Raw genomic sequence first — 21518 nt, 5'->3', positions numbered from 1 at the left:
GCATTGAGAAAGACGATTTGGTTACGCAAAAAAGTGTTAACTATTCAAATCGCAGTTGATGCAGCCCAGCGACTGATTAGTTTTCCTATGTTTTCATACCCAAATCCGTCATACACAATAACGAATTGCAATGATCTGATCGTCACTGATACACAAACGCTTAAATTTCAACTAATCGTTTACTATTGTTACAACTGTTATAAACAACAACACAGTTCTACAAATTTACTTACCTTGCGAAGCATTTTCCCATTTATTGCGTCCTTTGTCGATATTCGCCATGATGCTTTACTTGCCATAACCAAGAGTATAGCCTGCCAAGCGCAGAGCACTATCGATAGTCGAAAATACGCAGAACCATGGTGATTGCCAATCAACTAAGTGGAGAGTGTTTTCGTTTCGACTGTGAAATTCCCTACCGGGAATTCAAATTTTTCGTACAGAGCGCCAATTTATTGACAGATCGAAGTTATGAAACACCATGGTTACTTCATCACGTAGCTGAAATGCATTTGATTTTAAGGCAGGCTGATATAACAACACCAGTAATTCATTGACTGGCGCCTCTGAATGTCTTGTAAAAGCGGAGATGTAAATAGTGGGCGGTTCACCCTTTCCGCAATGAAACTGAATTAGCGCAATCTAAATGTTCGTTGCAAAATTTTTATTCGTGATCGATATATGTAAGCGTTATACCTTCTTTCCTGATACACAGGTTGCGAGACTACCGACTACATTATATCAATAAATAAATTGTAACTCGTAAACTTAAATTATTATTTTCTAAAATATAATGGATTTTACTAGAAAACAAGTATTTGCCCCTGGAAGGACGTTTTCCTCAATCCGTTCGACTTACAGAACCCAGCCAGAACCAGAACCAGCTGTTGATGGAGAGATAGTGATCTCTCACACGATGTAAGTAACAATTATAGGACAGATCTTACGGCCCAACTAATATGAATGATAGCTTGAACAATTTCTTCTCTTTACAGGCAACTCAAAAAAGAGTTGTTGTGTGTAAAGTACACACCAGCATCTGAATATATAGCTGCTGGATTTAATGATGGTCAGATAGGCATTTTTAGCTCACACCAAGGGAAGAAATATTTCCTCACAGATGATGATATAAGACAATCTGGTTCCCCAATTACAGATCTTAAACACCGACTTTATCAAGACACAGGAAATAGAAGAACAATCACTGCCACTTGTAAGAATCAAACAGTATGTTACAAGTAATGGTAAAAAAATCTGTTTTCAACGAACAATTTGTAAAGCTAATATTTGAAGTCAGCAAGATAGTCTGAGGAATACATAATAATTATGAACCCATCTTATTGTTTGGTATATACATCCAGTTAAAATGAGATATTTATAAGAGTTTTTAGTGTTACGGGAAGTATTGCATTTTGATAATTTTGTAAAGGACTTTCTTCAGAAACTGAAACGCGTCACTGTTATCATCTATGAGACAAGCAAGACTTAGGTTTTAAATTGACTCAAGTTCCATTGCTTTACACTTGTAGAATGTAAGTAATAAGTACAAAAAGAGCATTTTGGCCAAGTTGCTAATACTATTTGTGTCAACAATTCATAGATGTAGATGGACGTGTTAAATGTTGGGACTACAACAAGAACGATTGCATTTACACAATTCCAGAGCACAGAATTACACTTGGCCTAGCATATCATCACAGCAAACCAAAATTTGTTACTGTTGGTGATGATGCAAAAGTATTTTTATATGATGAAGAAACAAAAAAACAAGAAATGTTTTTCCAGGCCAGGTTAGTACATCAGAAATTTCTGTGAATGTTTTTAATGAAAAGTTGGATTTTTTGCTGTAAAAATTATGTATACAAATTAATGTAAAGCCAAGAAAGCAGTGTGCTTGTTTATAGTTGTATGTGACAATAGTTATGTTACTATTATTTTATTTAAAAGCATTTTCCCAAATATTAGGCACAAACATTGTTAAGTATCTCTATTTGTAATCACACATTGTAGCAATGGAAAATCAGAAAACATTTCTTTATTATCCATTCAGTCATAGGTTTTCTCAGAATCTTTCTGGATATAGAACAAGTAAAGAAGCACACGGCTAAAGCAGCTCTAATAATTATATCCAAATGCTACATCAGTTATTATTAGTAGTAGTTGACTTGCTTTATTTTGTTTGTAGTTAAATAGATCATTACCATAATTGGGACAGACAAACTCCTCTGCTACAAAGAAATATAATTATGCCAGTTCAGACAAACAATATAGAATCAGCGAAGTGTAATTTATCAAGTATCAGTACTCTTATCTTGTTCTTCCTTTTTTATGATCATTCTGAATATGGACCATGCATCTTAAAAACTACACCACCTCCTTTAAACTTCTGAGAAAACAGATCCGTTGCTGAATATGGATAGGGTCTAATGTCTTGCCAACATCATGTTTGTTACACTTGGAGCAGTAACTCTGTTGAAGAGTTCATGAGCGAGAACAACATGCAGCTTTGTTGGTATAGGAATAGTTCAACCCTATATGACATTATAGTTCAAAAATATCGGCAATTTTTTCCTGCATGCTCCAAAGAGATTGATCAGTGAGAGAATACGGAACAAAATATGTCTAATGAACTTGTGTCCGGAAATGCGGGGTTTCCATGCTAGAGACCATTGGTTCAGTCATACTATGTTTCAGAGACTGTAGTCTAATATTCGCTGTGTTAGACCACAGTTACAGTATGCATGGTTCCCTCCTAGAGGGTGGTACTGTTCCTCATAAATCCTGCCCTAGCGCCCTCTCCACTGTAGTAATTGGTAAAGTTGTGTCCAATTCACTTCTCTTGCTGACACTCAGTTTGTAGTGGATGTGATACAGCATTGCACACAATGGTTCTATATTTTAATCGAGAGCTTGCCGACATGATGTTTACTTACAGAAAGGCAAATGGCAATGAGTGACAGGCAGCATGGTTGTATCAGGAGACCTATCCCCACTGAGAATAACCACAGCATTCAATATTTGCAACAGTGTTTCACTGTTTGTCTGAGACAGGATCGTTTCAGGAAGCAGGAACTCATGAAAGATGTACCCAAAATGTTTGGACACCAGACTTGGAGGAAAATGTGATTCATCTATATCTATGTGATTACTCTGCTATTCACAATAAAGTACCTGGCAGAGGGTTCAATGAACCACCTTCAAGCTGTCTCTCTACCATTCCACTCTCGAACGGTGCACTGGAAAAACGAACACTTAAATTTTTCTGTGCAAGCCCTGATTCCTCTTATTTTATCATGATGATCATTTCTACCTATGTAGGTGGGTGCCAACAGAATGTTTTTGCAATCGGATGAGAAAACTGGTGATTTAAATTTCATGAGAAGATCCCGTCACAACGAAAAACATCTTTGTTTTAATGATTGCCACTCCAATTCACTTGTTCCGCCAGTGCACTAACACTCCAGAACAGGGCAGTCTCGTTAGTAGACCTGTTGCACCTTCTAAGTGTTCTGCCAATGAATTGCAGTCTTTGGTTTGCTCTACCCACAGCATTATCTATTGATCATTCGACTTTGAGTTATTTGTAATTGTAATCCCTAAGTATTTAGCTGAATTTACAGCCTTAAGATTTGTGTGATGTATTGCGTAATCGATCAATACTGTGGAAGGCGACTGCCATGTCAGTACCAGGCAGTTGGCCCACCAGTACAAGGTAAGTCAGACAACCATGTGGAACATTCACCGTGACAATAATTACAACCCTTGTCACTTAGCGTGTGTAGGACTTACTAGCAACAGACTTTCCACATCACAAACAGTTTTGTCACCAGTTCCTTCACCAGGCAACCACAATTCCGGGATTTGTGTCATCCATCCTATTCACAGATGAGACAACCTTTACGTGGAGTGGTATCTTTAACTTTCATAACAGTCTTCTGTGGGATAGTATGGGGAAACCCCATGGTATAGTGACTGCAAATCATCAGCATCAGTGCCATTGGAATGTGTGGGCCAGGAGAATTGGGGACCATATCTTGAGACCAGTCTTCCTTCCATGTCACCTAAGAGGCTGGAACTAGCAGCGTTTCTTGTGGGTGACTTTGCCTCCCCTGCTGGAAAAAGTGCCATTGATGATTTGAATGGTTATGTGGCTGCTGCATGATGGTGCTCCAGCCCACTTCACCATTAACATCTGGATGCATCTCAATTGTGACTTCCCTGGTCAAGGGATTGGACGAGGAGGTCCAGTTTCATGGCCTGCTCATTCACTGGATCTCAACCCATGAAATTTCTGGTTATGGGGCCATCTCAAAGGCATTGTTTATGCAGAGCCCCTTCCAGATGTGGAGACACTGGAGCAGCATATTCATGCAGCCTTTGACACTGTTCAGAAGCAGCCTGGATGATGTGAATGTGTGTGAGTGAACATGCTACAGCATTTACAGGCTTGTGTTGAGGCACATGGAAACCATTTTCAACACATACTGTAACTGTGGCTGCATGGCACAGTGCGTATTAGACCACAATCTCTATAAAGAAGCATGATTGAATAAATTTCTCTAGCATGGTAACCATGCATTTCCAGACATGAGTTCATTAGGCCTTTTTTGTCCTGTATCCTCTCATTGATCAACCCCTAGAGTGTGTACACGGTGGAAAAAAATCAACCTGTATAAGCAGGTGCATGAATGTAGATTAGATTTGTACCTCATTATCCCTAATAAAAATTCACAGTTTTGATCAGTGTTACATATTGTTCTGCGGTGATCTGTACTTGTATGTCACAATAAATTGTATTCTGGAGATTTTCTTTGGGAAATAGACTGATGACGTACACTCCAGTATTCTCTAATTTCACCATTAGTCTATTAGAAATTTTATTTTAGACATATTGTTACATTGTTATAGTGCTTCTACTGGTCATGTTTTATGCAACTGTTTGCTTCTTCATACTTTAGCAAGCATTTAGACCCACATAATGATGTCTTAAACTATAAAATCATGAGACAGAATTGTTGGCCAATCCTTACTTAAAGGAAATGAAATTTTTATCGCTACCAACAGATACTTATACACTCCTGGAAATGGAAAAAAGAACACATTGACACCGGTGTGTCAGACCCACCATACTTGCTCCGGACACTGCGAGAGGGCTGTACAAGCAATGATCACACGCACGGCACAGCGGACACACCAGGAACCGCGGTGTTGGCCGTCGAATGGCGCTAGCTGCGCAGCATTTGTGCACCGCCGCCGTCAGTGTCAGCCAGTTTGCCGTGGCATACAGAGCTCCATCGCAGTCTTTAACACTGGTATCATGCCACGACAGCGTGGACGTGAAACGTATGTGCAGTTGACGGACTTTGAGCGAGGGCGTATAGTGGGCATGCGGGAGGCCGGGTGGACATACCGCCGAATTGCTCAACACGTGGGGCGTGAGGTCTCCACAGTACATCGATGTTGTCGCCAGTGGTCGGCGGAAGGTGCACGTGCTCGTCGACCTGGGACTGGACCGCAGTGACGCACGGATGCACGCCAAGACCGTAGGATCCTACGCAGTGCCGTAGGGGACCGCACCGCCACTTCCCAGCAAATTAGGGACACTGTTGCTCCTGGGGTATCGGCGAGGACCATTCGCAACCGTCTCCATGAAGCTGGGCTACGGTCCCGCACACCGTTAGGCCATCTTCCGCTCACGCCCCAACATCGTGCAGCCCGCCTCCAGTGGTGTCGCGACAGGCTTGAATGGAGGGACGAATGGAGACGTGTCGTCTTCAGCGATGAGAGTCGCTTCTGCCTTGGTGCCAATGATGGTCGTATGCGTGTTTGGCGCCGTGCAGGTGAGCGCCACAATCAGGACTGCATACGACCGAGGCACACAGGGCCAACACCCAGCATCATGGTGTGGGGAGTGATCTCCTACACTGGCCGTACACCACTGGTGATTGTCGAGGGGACACTGAATAGTGCACGGTACATCCAAACCGTCATCGAACCCATCGTTCTACCATTCCTAGACCGGCAAGGGAACTTGCTGTTCCAACAGGACAATGCACGTCCGCATGTATCCCGTGCCACCCAACGTGCTCTAGAAGGTGTAAGTCAACTACCCTGGCCAGCACGATCTCCGGATCTGTCCCCCATTGAGCATGTTTGGGACTGGATGAAGCATCGTCTCACGCGGTCTGCACGTCCAGCACGAACGCTGGTCCAACTGAGGCGCCAGGTGGAAATGGCATGGCAAGCCGTTCCACAGGACTACATCCAGCATCTCTACGATCGTCTCCATGGGAGAATAGCAGCCTGCATTGCTGCGAAAGGTGGATATACACTGTACTAGTGCCGACATTGTGCATGCTCTGTTGCCTGTGTCTATGTGCCTGTGGTTCTGTCAGTGTGATCATGTGATGTATCTGACCCCAGGAATGTGTCAATAAAGTTTCCCCTTCCTGGGACAATGAATTCACGGTGTTCTTATTTCAATTTCCAGGAGTGTATAAAAGTAGATTTTGGAACTATTAGTTCCTTCCTTGGGGAGGAAAGAGGTGGATATAATGGGGAAGATTAAAAAGGAAGGAAAAGTCTCACAGATCTCAGTAAGAGGGGATCTTCTCATCCTGGAGTCTGAGTGACATGTCCTTCCTTCTTAAGCTTCCCAGTCTATCCCTCCCAAGGAAGAAACTAATTGTTCCAAAAGCTATGGTAGTTTTGTGTAGTTTTATATATGTGTCTATCAGCAGTTGCCCAGCAATTTTGTCCCATAATTTTACAGTTTCCTCAAATTGAAAGTTGTTTTTGGTACCATGGAGCAGTACTTAGATACTGTCTTCCAAAATGTAGTAATTTATTTGAGGCTGACACTATTAATAAAGGAGTTTGGGAAGACTTGTGGGGGAGGAGGGTTAACAGTTGTGAACAAAAGCAAGGCTCTGGTTTTGATTCCTAGTCCACTACATAGTTTTTATCTGCAAAGAAGTTTCATTATCAATACTTTGCAATTTTATGTCTCTGCCTTGAAGAAAATTTTATACTATCTACAGCAGAAATATTTACAGTTAACACTTTTGCCTATCAAATAGTGATAATGAGTCTTGATCTCTCTAGAATAAAGCTATTTAATTTCCATATCATGATGAAAACTGCAGGGTATCCATGGAATAGTACAAACATATGCTGTGATTAACATTCACTGTAGCAGCTAAAATTAAAGACAATTTTTAACTAACATTTATCTATTTTTGCAGTGAGTCACCTATCTACATGGATGGACATACTTCACGAATATTTGCTGCCCGCTTCCATCCTCAGCTAAACTACGAGTTTATAACTGGAGGATGGGACAGTACAGTTCAGTTCTGGGATATGCGACAGCCACATTCTATCCGATACCTTTTTGGAGCACATGTTTGCGGTGATGGACTTGATATTAGTATAGATGGAAATGAAGTGAGCCAACACTAAGTTTGATTTTGAATACTAGTAATATTGATAGCACAAGAAAATCAAAACTTGACTGCAGGTGTGCAGAGCATTGGCAGAAGTAAAAGAACACACAATGTTTTAATCTTAGAGGCATTAACCCATCACATCGAGGAAAGAGCAAAAATTAGAAATTGTGAAGCAGACATGCAAACACTGCCGCCAGTTTCATGTGCAGATGGAGAAATTATGAAATCAAATAAACACATCTTATTTTAAAAAATCTTCATGTATCTTCACTGCACAACATGGGAGAGAACAATGTGTTTGTTTATGAACGGGTTTCTATGTGTACCAACACTGAAGCATAGAGGTCAGGAGAAAGTGTTTGGTGAAGAAGCCAGTAATCAAGAGCACCTAGCCTACAGAATAAACAAGCTTACTGAATTCCATACTGCTAAATCCATTGGTGAAGCAAACCACTCCCTGCACCTTTTTAGATTTATTTCTCTCCTCGTTTGATGAATGATTCCCTTGGTTCTGACAGATAGCACCTACAAATTCTGTAATATACTTCTTATCATTGCTCATCTAAGAGTACTCTCTTTTGTGCTGCTTTTTTAATATTTTGTAACCTTTGTACAAACACTTGATTTACTCAGTGTAATGGGAACTGTGATATCTGTTATAAACTCAACATGTTAATTGTGAAAAACAGTTTTTAGCAGTTTGGATTATAATTCCTGATGGATTGAAATACATTTTTAGACATAACAAATTGGTTTTGATCAAATTGTGTCCAGTTGAAACATCTGGGTTTTTACAACCTTTGTGATTTTTGTTACATGGGAATTAAGCCTTGGTCTAATATGTGTTACTGTTATAACATTTTGTCTCCCCATGCTGAACACACCATCAAAGGTTGATAAAGATGAAATTAATAGTCTTATCGTATGATAATTTGTTTTGTCTTTATTTTCCCCCACCCCCATGGTTTTTTTTTCCATAGTAGACCATCCGACAACTAACTGGAGGCCTATTTTAAGTCTTCTAAAGCATATTTGTTCAAAGCAGTCATTACAATGTCTGACATCTTAGAAACTTTTGCAATCATGCTGGCATATTTATCTTGATTAGTAGTTAAAGAAAATCTATGTTTTATTAGTAATGTTTGCAATATGGAATACCAAATAATTGATAAATAATTCTTGCTGTATGATTCTCAATGTATCTTCTAGATATTGACATGTTGCTGGCAGAAAGAAAATCCTTTGCAACTGTGGGATTACACTTCCGGAAAGTTAATCACCAACAGCCAACCGGACTTGCAAAATGCAATGGTAAAATATTACCTGCTAAATTAAATTGTTGCTACAATTCACAGCTATAAGAATGTATTTCCTTCACCTATATGAATATACAAAATGTTAGCAATAGTGAGGAACCTTCTGGCAAAACATAAATAACTTAGGAGTAAAGGAGACCACTCACTGAATAATAGAAACATTGAGTTGTCAACAGGCACATTCCCTTTTATTTGTCCCAGTCAACAACTCATCACTTCTGCTATTTGGTGAGTAACCTCATTTACTCCTAAATTATGTGCAAAATTCAATAGCATACATTTCTGTTTTACTGGAAAATGAGAAGGTCTTTCATTTATATTGGCTTTATACAGGTGTTGTTATAAATAAATAAACACAGCACAACTAGTCATCAGACTTTAATTATTTATTTACAGCATGTTTTGGAGGCTTTGTTCCACAGTCAGGGGACAGTTTTGGTTTTTAGTTCAGCAGCTTTGCTCCAGGAATGCAAAAATGTTGAAATTTCTGCAGTCCTGGGAACCTGACTGTCAAGAGCTCTGCATTTGAACTTAATAAACTCACTCTTTTCAAACTGTATTGTTCCTTTCCTGTGAGGAATCCTGTAGAGCTGTAAACAACATTTTGATGGAGTGCGGTCTTCAAAACACATCATAAATGAAGAATTAATGTTTACTGACTGATTACATTGTGTTTATTTATTTATAGTTTAAAAGTATAGTAGCAGCTTATGAGTTAAGCTTTATTCCACCAGGAGAAAATGTTACATATATTTATCCACTGATTAGGCAGTAAATAACAAATGAAAATACAGGTTTGCTAAATGGGATCATCAGACAATGAAAAATCCATGACACAATAATGACAATATTCTGAAAACAACAGACTGCTACTCACCATAGTGGAGATGTTTAGTCGCAGACAGGCACGACAAAGAGGCTGTTGAACAAGTAAGCTTTCATATACAGGGTGGTCAGAAATTCCCATTACAGACTTCTAGGACTAGTAGAGGGGAGTGAGTACATCGTATTTTGAATAGGAACCCATGTCTGGAAACGTCATCCAACGAGACTACAGAGCATCAAAGTTATAGGTGTGGGCATCTGTAAATGTACGTATACACGAGCTGATTCCGTAATGATGTTACAGACTTTCTAGGATGATGGAGAATGATAAATGTATTAATTTGAAGTAAGGATCCCTGTACCGGAAATGAACAAGTTGTACCTTAACAGCTATGAACTCTTGCTCAGTAGAGGAGATGTGTTTCACATCAGTGAAGATGAACGAATGGTCAGGTATGCAATTTAAAGCTCACATTTGTTGGACATTTTTTCTCGTTTTTGTCCACACTACCACCAATGAAAGTTACCAGCCCTACACTCTTCGCAACACAAGAACTGGTATATGTATTCAACTGTCACAGGTATCAGAATGGATTCCGTTTATAACTTTTGACTTGTTCGTTTCCGGTACAGGGATCCTTACTTCAAATTAATACATTTATCGTTCTCCATCATCCTAGAAAGTCTGTAACATCATCACAGCAACTTTGACGCTCTGTAGTCTCACTGGATGACATTTCAGGACATTGGTTCCTATTCAAAATATAATGTACTCACTCCCCTCTACAAGTCCTAGAAGTTTGTAATGGGAATTTCTGACCACTCTGTATATAAAAGGCATTCAGAAGAAGGACTTTTGGCTGAAAGCTTACTTGTTTAGCAGTCTTTTTGTTGTGCCTGTCTGTGACTCAGCATCTCCACTATATGGTGAGTAGCAATCTATCCTTTTCATAATAATGTCCTTAAACAAGATCAGAGATATTTTGATACTTTCTAAATGTTGGGTTCATAAAACTTGTTCAAAACTGAAATGTGTTACAAGGGGCAATGAAAGAACAAAAGATAGTGGTGCCAAAAGCGCCCTCTGTCATGCCCTGTAAAGTGACCTGTGTAGTGTATATGTAGATAAGACGATGAATTACATGCAAAGATACTAACAGAACCAGAAATTCTGTAACAAAGAGTGGACTGGGACGGTATAAATTACAACATGTATATCCGAGAATGCTTAGAATTTAAGTTAATGCAAGCATCATGTTATATTCAACAGTAAACACAACAGTTAGAAATAAAGCTAGTGAACTACATTACAGCACTTGCTTGCAAGCTACCAAGCACAGAGCATTGGATAAAGGGGATGACAGGAATATGCAGAAATGTGCTTCAGCACTAACAAATATTGGATCAGTTTGCCTGACAAAACAGTGATAAATCCATATAAAAACATGAGAAGGCCATTTCCTGCAGATATTCAAAATCAGTATTATGATTTTCTTGAATCAAATCTTGAAACAAGAGCCATAATTCAGAAAGAAATTTCATTCTGCAGCAGACTGGACACAAGCTTCCTGGACAATTAAAACTGTACCAGATAAGGGCTTGAATCTGAGACCTTTGCCTTTTGCAGGCAAGTGCTCTCCTTGAGGCTGTGGGTAAGTCAAATCTACACAATATCCTGAGTGCTAATCCCACAAGGCATACAGGAGAACTTCTGTGAAATTTTGGAGGTAGGAAATGAGGTAATAGTAGGAGTAAGGCTGTAAGGGCGAGTCATGACTCAAACTTGAACAGCTCAGTCAGCAGAGCACTTGCCTGCAAAAGGCAAAGATACCTGGTTCAAGTCCTGATCCAGTACACAGTTTTAATCTGGCAGGACATTTCAAGAGCCATAATTATTAAAATCCTATGCATGTACAACAAAACAGTCTTCAGACAAACTTTTCCCCCCTCAGTGTGCATCCATGTTTCTGCTCCTATACCAAACCTGTATAATGTTACACCAGAGATGACAATGATAAAACATGTCATCAGAACACTAAGCATATTATTTGTCAATCCAGTTCAATGCTATGTAACATGACAATAGTAAGGCAAATGTTTCTTGAATCATTCGTCCCTTGTGTTTCTGAGTGTACGATAATGTAGGTCATGGTAACTGGTTTTCCATAAATAATTGCAAAAATGCAAGTGATTAAGTTAGTGAAATATAATTATATGTGAAGATGGATCACTACTCATTAAATACAGAGACAAGGAACAGCAGACATATTCAGAGACAGAGGTGCAGGGATGGAGTGACAGGTGATGACATGGCAAAGATGTGGATTGGAGAGAATGGGAAACAGGAGATGAAGGGCTAGGAAAGATGATGCCAAGATGGTTGGCACCTACACAAGGAACTGTAAGGAGAAATACTTAGAAAGTTATAGAGGGCAAATTGAATGATATGGAAAAGAAGATATCGGGTGAGTTAGGTGAACGCAAAAACATAAATTGGAGGAATGTAAGGCTGGACAGGGACTAGCAAAAAATTAACAATATGTTGAGAAAAAAAGTCCCACATACACCATTCACAAATACTGTTGATGGCAGACGGATCCAGAATGCATTTGTTGCCAAACAGCCACTGAAGTTGACCACATTCGTTGAGCAGTGTGCAACTCCACTGGGTGATCTAGCTGGCCCTTGGACTCATTTCACATCACAATACAAATGGATCCGTCACTATCAACATTTCTGATGGTTCAGTTGAGAAATATTTCACCCAGAAATCCTCTGTCCTCCCAACTACCTTGGCTTCAGTCTCTGCTAGTCCCTGTTTTCCAATTGCCTCTACCTTTTCTCCTGAAAGGTCACACTCCTGTCCCCATGCCACACTATCTCTCTCCTAATCTATGTTTCTGCTATCTTACCTTACCCCTATTGTCCTTTCCTTACCTTTTTCTCTTACTTCAGGTTTCCCATCTTCCCCTGTACTATTTTACAGGTATTCCTCCAATGGTCCCTCAGTTCCCTATGCCGGCAGTAACCATTTCTCCTGACAGCACCTACATATTCCACACTGGGACAATATTTTCCAATATATCTCCCTTTCAGTTCCTGTCTTCCTAACCTATATCTTACACATTTTCTTCATCACCTATCCTAGCCGCCCCAGCTGGGTTATTGTAACAGAAGAAAATTGTGTGTGTGTGTGTGTGTGTGTGTGTGTGTATTTTCATCACATCCCAAATTTCCGCTGATGCACTTACTGGACAAAACTTTTACAAACTAGCAGGCAGACACGAGCAATGTGATACTAGATTCTAGAAACAAAAGATGTCTCCAACTGGCAAAAGAAAGCAAAGGATTAAAAAACAAATATGTGGGATAATTCAGAGATTGAGCAGAAAGTTGCTGAGGACTCCAAGGAAAATGACGCATTACAGTGAAAAACTAACATCACAACATTAACAACTTGTAAGATTTGAAAATCTGAGGCATCCTTTTGCATTCATTCACTTTGCTAAAGATATAATTTTAATAAATAAGCAGCAATCATCAATTCCTCTTTATTTGTCTGTCTGCTGTCCTTCTATACAGTGATTTGATTGTCTTTTCTCATACCATTGTTCACTGAGAAATTATTTCTATAGATATCAAAGTGAACACACAGAAATGAGATGATACACACGAAATAATAAGCGAAAACGATCCAAATAAAAGAAAAAAATAACTTGACATCTTCAATAATGGAAAGGGAACAATGAACTCAGGAGACTATTACTGCAAGTAAAGTGTCTGCATACACTTCAAAGATAATAATAATAATAATAATAATAATAATAATAATGTAGTTCTAAATAATGATATGAAACCATTTCTGTGAGTTCTCACAAGTGAAAGATGACTGATGATTATTCCAGAATCCAATATCTGCCACAAGACTAATGTAACAGCGAAGCGATATGAAGTCAGATATAACACAGTCAAAATTATATAGTGTCAAGAGTACAATATAGGTACTCCATGGTTAATTTACATCCAATAATTTTACAGAGTTTACGAGTCCAAGGATATCAGTTGACCTGAAGAGAAATCTGTAAGCAGTGGTAATACATGAGGCTCTTGCATCAATATTTCAAAAGACAGTGTGTGCAATTTGTAGAGGCAGTATTAGTTCAGGTTGTTAGATTGAAAAGGAAAATTTGGAGGAAAGATACTGTAATTACAGAGTGCTCAGTGGACTCACAAAGCATGCCTTGTTTTTTCTCTCACTACTGTTTTATAATTTTGATGCATTATTTCGCTCCGATCTTCAATAATCTTCAGACTTGACAAAATATCTCTCTCTTCTATAAATTTCCCCATACATTCTTCCTTTATTATTTAAAGAACTTATGGTTCTGAAAGTGTGATCTTCATATTTACTATTCATGTGGTGGGAGACTGTTGCTTTCTCAGCTGATCTGCATTGTAAATAAAATTTTTTACTGTTCCTGTTATACACTAAATAAATTGCCTGATTTTAATACCTTAAAATTATTGAATTAACAGCTATTGACAAGGTGGGGGGAGGGGGGGGGAGAGAGAAGAAAAGGATCATTTCTCACACACACACACACACACACACACACACACACACAGACACACAGAGAGAGAGAGAGAGAGAGAGAGAGAGAGAGAGAGTGCAATTGATTTTCCTAACATAACTTTATGAAAAAATGTATAGTTAAAATGAGGATATTATGTAATTTTCTTTCATTTTAACAGCTGTACTGTGGGAAATGGATAACAAATGACTTGATAGTTTGTGGAGGATCATCCCCAAATTTACTGAGAATTGTTGATCGAAGATTGATGGTGGTACGTTTCTTTTACTTACAAATAATCCAACAATATTTCACTGAAGCTATTGATAAGCTACTTCTAGAATCTACTTAATTACCTTACAAAGGAATAACAGTCAAAATACAAGGTAAACAATCACATGCAAGAAAATATTATAAAAATGAAATTATGCAAACTTCCTGGAGCTATTAAATATATTGTGTGCACATGTGTGTGGGAGAGGGCACTCTTAAATCTGTGGTACCCACTCACAAGATTTGTAACTATGTGTCCTTTTTTTCTTTAACATAACTCCACAAAAAGACTGAGTAACAGAGGAGAAGGTTGGGAACAAAATAAATTCTAGGCCAAAAAAAGAAGCTTAAAACTACATTAAATAGATGTAGGATATCAAAGTCTAACACCCTAAACATGAAGCTGGAAATGCAAATGAAGAATATCAACATTGAGGTTGCAACATTTGGAACTTCATAAATACTTTCTTCATTGGTAGGGTGTGAATGATAAAAACTTCTTATAATAAAAATATACAGATGCCTCACTTGTGTGTTTCTTCTTTACCCTTTGGTATTTCATGTTTTTAAAGCTGCATTAGTTTACAAGATATTCTTTCTTTCTATGTGTTTTCCCATCAACCTAGCTCGTATGTTTCCTTTTCAACATCTCATCTATGACTGAGATGTATTAAAATTCATTATAATACTTCTCATAACATAAGGAATAATTCCTACAGAGAACGAATGGATGGGAGGAAATGGAAGACAAGAATTGGTGGGTGGCTATATGGGAGGGATAAGGGCTAGAGACCAGAAAGATAAATGAAACGGACAACAAACTGCATACAAAAGCGGTAAGCTTAGGAAATGTGATGATAAAAAGAGAAAGAAAGAAAAGAACAGGAGATACAATTGTGACTGGGGGAAGAGGGTAAAATAACAAGAAGAGAGAGATTGCGGCAGTTTCAACTAAAGACTGGTCAAATAAAAGGTGGGAGTGGGTGGATAATGGAATGATTTGAATAAATGAAAGTGGAGTTAAAGGCACAGCATGAGAAAAGTACATAGTGCAATTATAAAACTTTGACTCTTATTACATGTGAAGAATGAAACAACTTCTTGCAAGATGAGACCAATTCCTTCATTTTTAAATGAAGTCAGTCCACTTCAGCTGTTAAAATACACTCCTGGAAATGGAAAAAAGAACACATTGACACCGGTGTGTCAGGCCCACCATACTTGCTCCGGACACTGCGAGAGGGCTGTACAAGCAATGATCACACGCACGGCACAGCGGACACACCAGGAACCGCGGTGTTGGCCGTCGAATGGCGCTAGCTGCGCAGCATTTGTGCACCGCCGCCGTCAGTGTCAGCCAGTTTGCCGTGGCATACAGAGCTCCATCGCAGTCTTTAACACTGGTAGCATGCCGCGACAGCGTGGACGTGAAACGTATGTGCAGTTGACGGACTTTGAGCGAGGGCGTATAGTGGGCATGCGGGAGGCCGGGTGGACGTACCGCCGAATTGCTCAACACGTGGGGCGTGAGGTCTCCACAGTACATCGATGTTGTCGCCAGTGGTCGGCGGAAGGTGCACGTGCCCGTCGACCTGGGACTGGACCGCAGCGACGCACGGATGCACGCCAAGACCGTAGGATCCTACGCAGTGCCGTAGGGGACCGCACCGCCACTTCCCAGCAAATTAGGGACACTGTTGCTCCTGGGGTATCGGCGAGGACCATTCGCAACCGTCTCCATGAAGCTGGGCTACGGTCCCGCACACCGTTAAGCCGTCTTCCGCTCACGCCGCAACATCGTGCAGCCCGCCTCCAGTGGTGTCGCGACAGGCGTGAATGGAGGGACGAATGGAGACGTGTCGTCTTCAGCGATGAGAGTCGCTTCTGCCTTGGTGCCAATGATGGTCGTATGCGTGTTTGGCGCCGTGCAGGTGAGCGCCACAATCAGGACTGCATACGACCGAGGCACACAGGGCCAACACCCGGCATCATGGTGTGGGGAGCGATCTCCTACCTACACTGGCCGTACACCACTGGTGATCGTCGAGGGGACACTGAATAGTGCATGGTACATCCAAACCGTCATCGAACCCATCGTTCTACCATTCCTAGCCCGGCAAGGGAACTTGCTGTTCCAACAGGACAATGCACGTCCGCATGTATCCCGTGCCACCCAACGTGCTCTAGAAGGTGTAAGTCAACTACCCTGGCCAGCACGATCTCCGGATCTGTCCCCCATTGAGCATGTTTGGGACTGGATGAAGCATCGTCTCACGCGGTCTGCACGTCCAGCACGAACGCTGGTCCAACTGAGGCGCCAGGTGGAAATGGCATGGCAAGCCGTTCCACAGGACTACATCCAGCATCTCTACGATCGTCTCCATGGGAGAATGGCAGCCTGCATTGCTGCGAAAGGTGGATATACACTGTACTAGTGCCGACATTGTGCATGCTCTGTTGCCTGTGTCTATGTGCCTGTGGTTCTGTCAGTGTGATCATGTGATGTATCTGACCCCAGGAATGTGTCAATAAAGTTTCCTCTTCCTGGGACAATGAATTCACGGTGTTCTTATTTCAATTTCCAGGAGTGTATTATTTACTGTAATTGCAATTTTGACATATGGTCACTGTCAAGCATTTTAAAAGCAGTCAGTCACCAAATAAAACACATGTAATTACGAAACTGACAAACACCAAAAAATAAAGATTTCAGTGCTATTTACATGGCACTGTAGCATCTTGCAGCTTTATGACATTGTGTGGATTACAATGTCCAACCTAAGTAGCTATGAAATTTTCTTGTTTCAACATTTGTCAATTTTGTAATTATGTGTATGTTATTTGGTGACTGACTGCTTTCATACTGCTTGACAATGACTGTGTATCGAAACTGGAGTCACAATAAATAACATTTTAACTGTCTAAAGTGGAATGACTTCATTTAGTAATTTCATTAAGGCTGTGAACGCAGTCCTCATCAAGTCCTTCATATTATTGCACAAGGCTATAAGCCATACTCTAACACAGGTTTCACGATGGGTTTGTTTATAAATAATTCTTCTGCAACCAATCACAATTTTCTTTTTCACAGGACGCGTTTCGGGAAATGATTCCCATTTTCAAGTTCGTTTTTTGTATTTGCTATTTCATTTCTATGTGATGATGTTGATGTGTGTGAATCTGCTTCATTTTGTTGACTTTAAGTTTCCTTATGGTCCATTTGTGCAGAGTCTCACATACACTAGACATCACACACAAGTTGTGTGTGATGTTTAGTGTATGTGAGACTCTGCACAAATGGACCATAATGAAACTTAAAGTCAACGAAATGAAGCAGATTCACACACATCGACATCATCACATAGAAATGGCATAACAAACACAAAAAACGAACTTGAAAATGGGAATCATTTCCCAAAATGCATCGTGTGGAAAATAAAATAAAATCATGACTGATAGCAGAAGAATTATTTGTATTCAAACCTATTGTTTTCACAGTTCCAAGCTTTCAGGACCATTTATAATGGGTCAAATCAGATTACAGATTTCATGAGTTGTCAGAGGACAATGTTTGTTCATGGTCATTTACCATATTTACTCGAATCTAAGCCGCACTTTTTTTCCGGTTTTTGTAATCCAAAAAACCGCCTGCGGCTTAGAATCGAGTGCAAAGTAAGCGGAAGTTCTGAAAAATGTTGGTAGGTGCCGCCACAACCAACTTCTGCCATCGAAAATATGTAGCGCTACACAGGCATGCTTTGCAGGCATAAAGATAAATACTGGCGCCAAAACCTCTGGGTCAGTAAAAAAATTTAAAAAAAGGTGGAAAACGAGCTTTTTTTCTCCGTCCCGAGTTTCGACCACTGCATTTTCATACATTATCCAACAAAGTAAATATAAATTGCATATTGTTCATTTTCGAATGTAGCAGCATTTCAACGTACTACGAAAATCCGACTGGCAAGACTGTTCGTGATGTTTGTCAATATGGCCAACTCTACATTCTGAATTTTTTTCCTCCCTGTGAGAAGAGATAGTTGCGAATAGGAACTTTTTTGAATTGTGAATCACATGCAGTATTCTCTTCACCATACAAATAATACGAATATAAACATTTTGCCATGTATTCTTTCATGTTTGCTGCTATCTCATTTAAATCCTGTCTGCCTAATAAACTACGAAACTAATGTGAGACAACAGCAAACGCGGAAGAATATACATATCATGTCATGTTTATATTCGTATGCCTAATAGTGATACAGTCAGAAATGAAGCACGGCAATTGCCTAGATTTTTAAATCTAAGATGACTCTAATTTCTGTGCAGAATGTAATGTACAAAAGAGGCGTCTGCAAAGATTTTCAAACGGAGAAAAATTTTAGCTAAACTCTTGTTCAGAACATCTTCTATCATACGCAGTCTATTATTTGGTTCTTGTTGATCATTACCAAAGAAAGCAGCAGTGTAAGTAACAACAAATAGCAGTCTCTTGCCATTGTTTCGCTAATGAGACAATTCCTCTCTTTTTCTTAATTGTAAGCGGTAGTAGGGCACACAAAAGCAAGCCATGCCGCAAGCGGCGACAGGTCGTAAACAATCATCAGAATGCGACAAACAATGCATGACACATTACAATAATGCATTTTCAGCTTAGAGTGACGTAAACACCCATAACAAAGAGAACGGCACTTATCAGATCAAAGAAAAATAAGCAATCGATTCAAACCAGACGAAGCACGTGAAAAAGGAAGGGTACCCGTATAAATACGGACGGAGCGCCTGACGCATAGCAATGGCTACCTGGTGAAGCTTAACTGCTAAGCTTACGACTCGAACCAAAATACTATAGCTGTAACGTCATTCATTCGACCTAAATTGTGTCTCATATTACAATGAACCAGCTTTGTTTCGATTTGGAGGTGTGGTCTAAAACTTCTCTCTTCCCTTGAATTTCGAGTCTCAAATTTCAGGTGCGGCTTAGATTCGGGAAAATTTTTTTCCTTGATTTCGAGTCTCATTTTTCAGGTGCGGCTTAGATTCGAGTAAATACGGTATATTTTTTGAGCTTTTTGTTGATCACCGCAGAGTGGAAAATTCTGCTGTGTTCACCACTGAATAAAAATAAATAAATAAATAAATTGCTGTGTCACTCCTGTTAGTGGCATAGGACACTATGAAAACAATTTAACTTGTCTTTCTTTAGATTCTGAAAAACAAGCAAAAGATGTTCAGATACTGTAATTGTTATATATTACATAGGGCCTTGTCATTTTCATTACTTATTTATTTGAAAATGCTATACATCTGCTTGCTAAAGATTTGCATCGTAATATGAAATCAGCAATACGCTAATTCTAGCATTGTACACTAATTACGATTTGCTAAAGATATATGAACGAATTTCAGAAGTCCAGAAAAAACTAGTATATAGTGAAACAAGTTTCACCTTGCCAAGTGAAAAACTTTACACTCTCTGTATCATATGGTGCACATGGCCTAATAACTTTGACCTAAACATCGCATAGGTTTTTACACTGGACATACTAACACAAAATTGCTCACATAGCAAAAATTTAATTTTGGGAACTAAGTACACTCTAAGAAATAGATCTATTGTATATGGCTTCTTCAAACACTAACCGTCTAAATTGAATTTTACCACCTAATACCACTGATTTGGGGAATCATAGTCACTCTCAGCATTCATAAATTTCTCGCCTGTCCTCCTCTCCTTTATCTGACATAGTAATAGGGTATATATTTGTATTAAGGCCACTAACAGTAAAATTAGTTTTGAACATCTTGATTCAAGTTTCTAAGAATTAATCATTCCAGGTGAATTTCAAGAACTGCTTTTTCAAGAAGGCCATGCCACAATCTTGTCACATCAAAGTCATAATTCCAACTAAATAATCTTATTTTGTAAAATACAATTTTGCTTTTCAGATATATAATAATCTAAAAACAATGAAATAAAAAAATAGGCACTTTTCCTACGGTCTCTTGATTGTGAGTTTTTACCTCCCAGCAGCTTTTCTCTCCAGATTAACATAAAGATCACAACCCCCCCCCCCTTTTTTTAACATATATGCCTGTCAGATACCACAACTCTTACCTTATCTAAGAAATATCTTATATATATCTAAAAACACAGATGATGTGACTTACCGAGCGAAAGTGCTGACCAGTCTGCTTGTGTCTGTGTATGTGCGGATGGATATGTGTGTGTGTGCGCGAGTGTATACCTGTCCTTTTTTCCCCCTAAGGTAAGTCTTTCCACTCCTGGGATTGGAATGACTCCTTACCCTCTCCCTTAAAACCCACATCCTTTCGTCTTTCCCTCTCCTTCCCTCTTTCCTGATGAGGCAACAGTTTGTTGCGAAAGCTTGAATTTTGTGTGTATGTTTGTGTTTGTTTGTGTGTCTATCGACCTGCCAGCACTTTCGTTCGGTAAGTCACATCATCTGTGTTTTTAGATATATTTTTCCCACGAGGAATGTTTCCCTCTATTATATTCAAATATCTTATACACATTTACAGTTATGGTATTGATGTTTCTTATCTGTGCTATATTCAGCTAAAATTGCAAAGATTTGCAGCAAAGTCAAATCACCTTTTTTTTTCTTTTTTTAACTTGCACATTGGAAGTATAACACGATACAAATAAAATAAATCAGTTATTTGGAATATCCTCCAATTCAGTATTATCATAACAAGTAATCATAAGTGTTCTCACAGTGTCAATTTAATTTTTGTGTGTGTGTGTGTGTGTGTGTGTGTGTGTGTGTGTGTCACATAAGACTTTCTGCTTTTATTACTTAATATAGAAACACAATATTGATAAAGTTATTTCAGTGTTAATGATGTACTCCATTTCTTCAGACAAAGGCATCCATCAAAGAATTCTCACGGGGAGTTTATTCTGTGGACTGGGGAGAGATTCGGACCAAAAAGCCTAGACATCGTCATCTTGCAACTGTTAAGGGAGCACCTATGTCAAGGAATGGCTATCCTCTAAAAGTTGCATTCTGTGCAGCCAAGAAAATTTATGAGTGTGATCTGATTTAAGCTTAATGCTGACGCTT

The 21518-nt window shown here is 39.4% G+C and overlaps 2 protein-coding genes across 2 annotated transcripts in view; one reads left to right on the top strand and one right to left on the bottom strand.

Moving 5' to 3' along the window:
• LOC126192144 (telomerase-binding protein EST1A) overlaps window positions 1–295 on the bottom strand; it is a 340857-nt gene extending 340562 nt beyond the window's left edge. Inside the window, exon 1 of the mRNA XM_049932583.1 lies at window positions 234–295. Coding sequence (XP_049788540.1) covers window positions 234–282 — 49 coding nt within the window. The 5' untranslated portion in view covers window positions 283–295. The remainder of the gene's footprint in view (window positions 1–233) is intronic.
• Window positions 296–743: 448 nt separating this feature from the next.
• LOC126211078 (U5 small nuclear ribonucleoprotein 40 kDa protein-like) lies at window positions 744–21501 on the top strand. The gene is made up of 7 exons (XM_049940002.1): window positions 744–918; window positions 996–1213; window positions 1601–1790; window positions 7245–7446; window positions 8658–8759; window positions 14342–14434; window positions 21316–21501. The coding sequence occupies exons 1-7, from the start codon at window positions 794–796 to the stop codon at window positions 21499–21501; spliced, it is 1116 nt and encodes a 371-aa protein (XP_049795959.1). The 5' UTR covers window positions 744–793.
• Window positions 21502–21518: the final 17 nt, after the last annotated feature.

The sequence above is a fragment of the Schistocerca nitens genome, chromosome 1 (genome assembly GCF_023898315.1).
Source record: "Schistocerca nitens isolate TAMUIC-IGC-003100 chromosome 1, iqSchNite1.1, whole genome shotgun sequence".
NCBI lineage: Eukaryota > Metazoa > Arthropoda > Insecta > Orthoptera > Acrididae > Schistocerca > Schistocerca nitens.
Note: the sequence above shows the minus strand (reverse complement) of the source record. Positions and strands in the feature narration are given on the sequence as shown.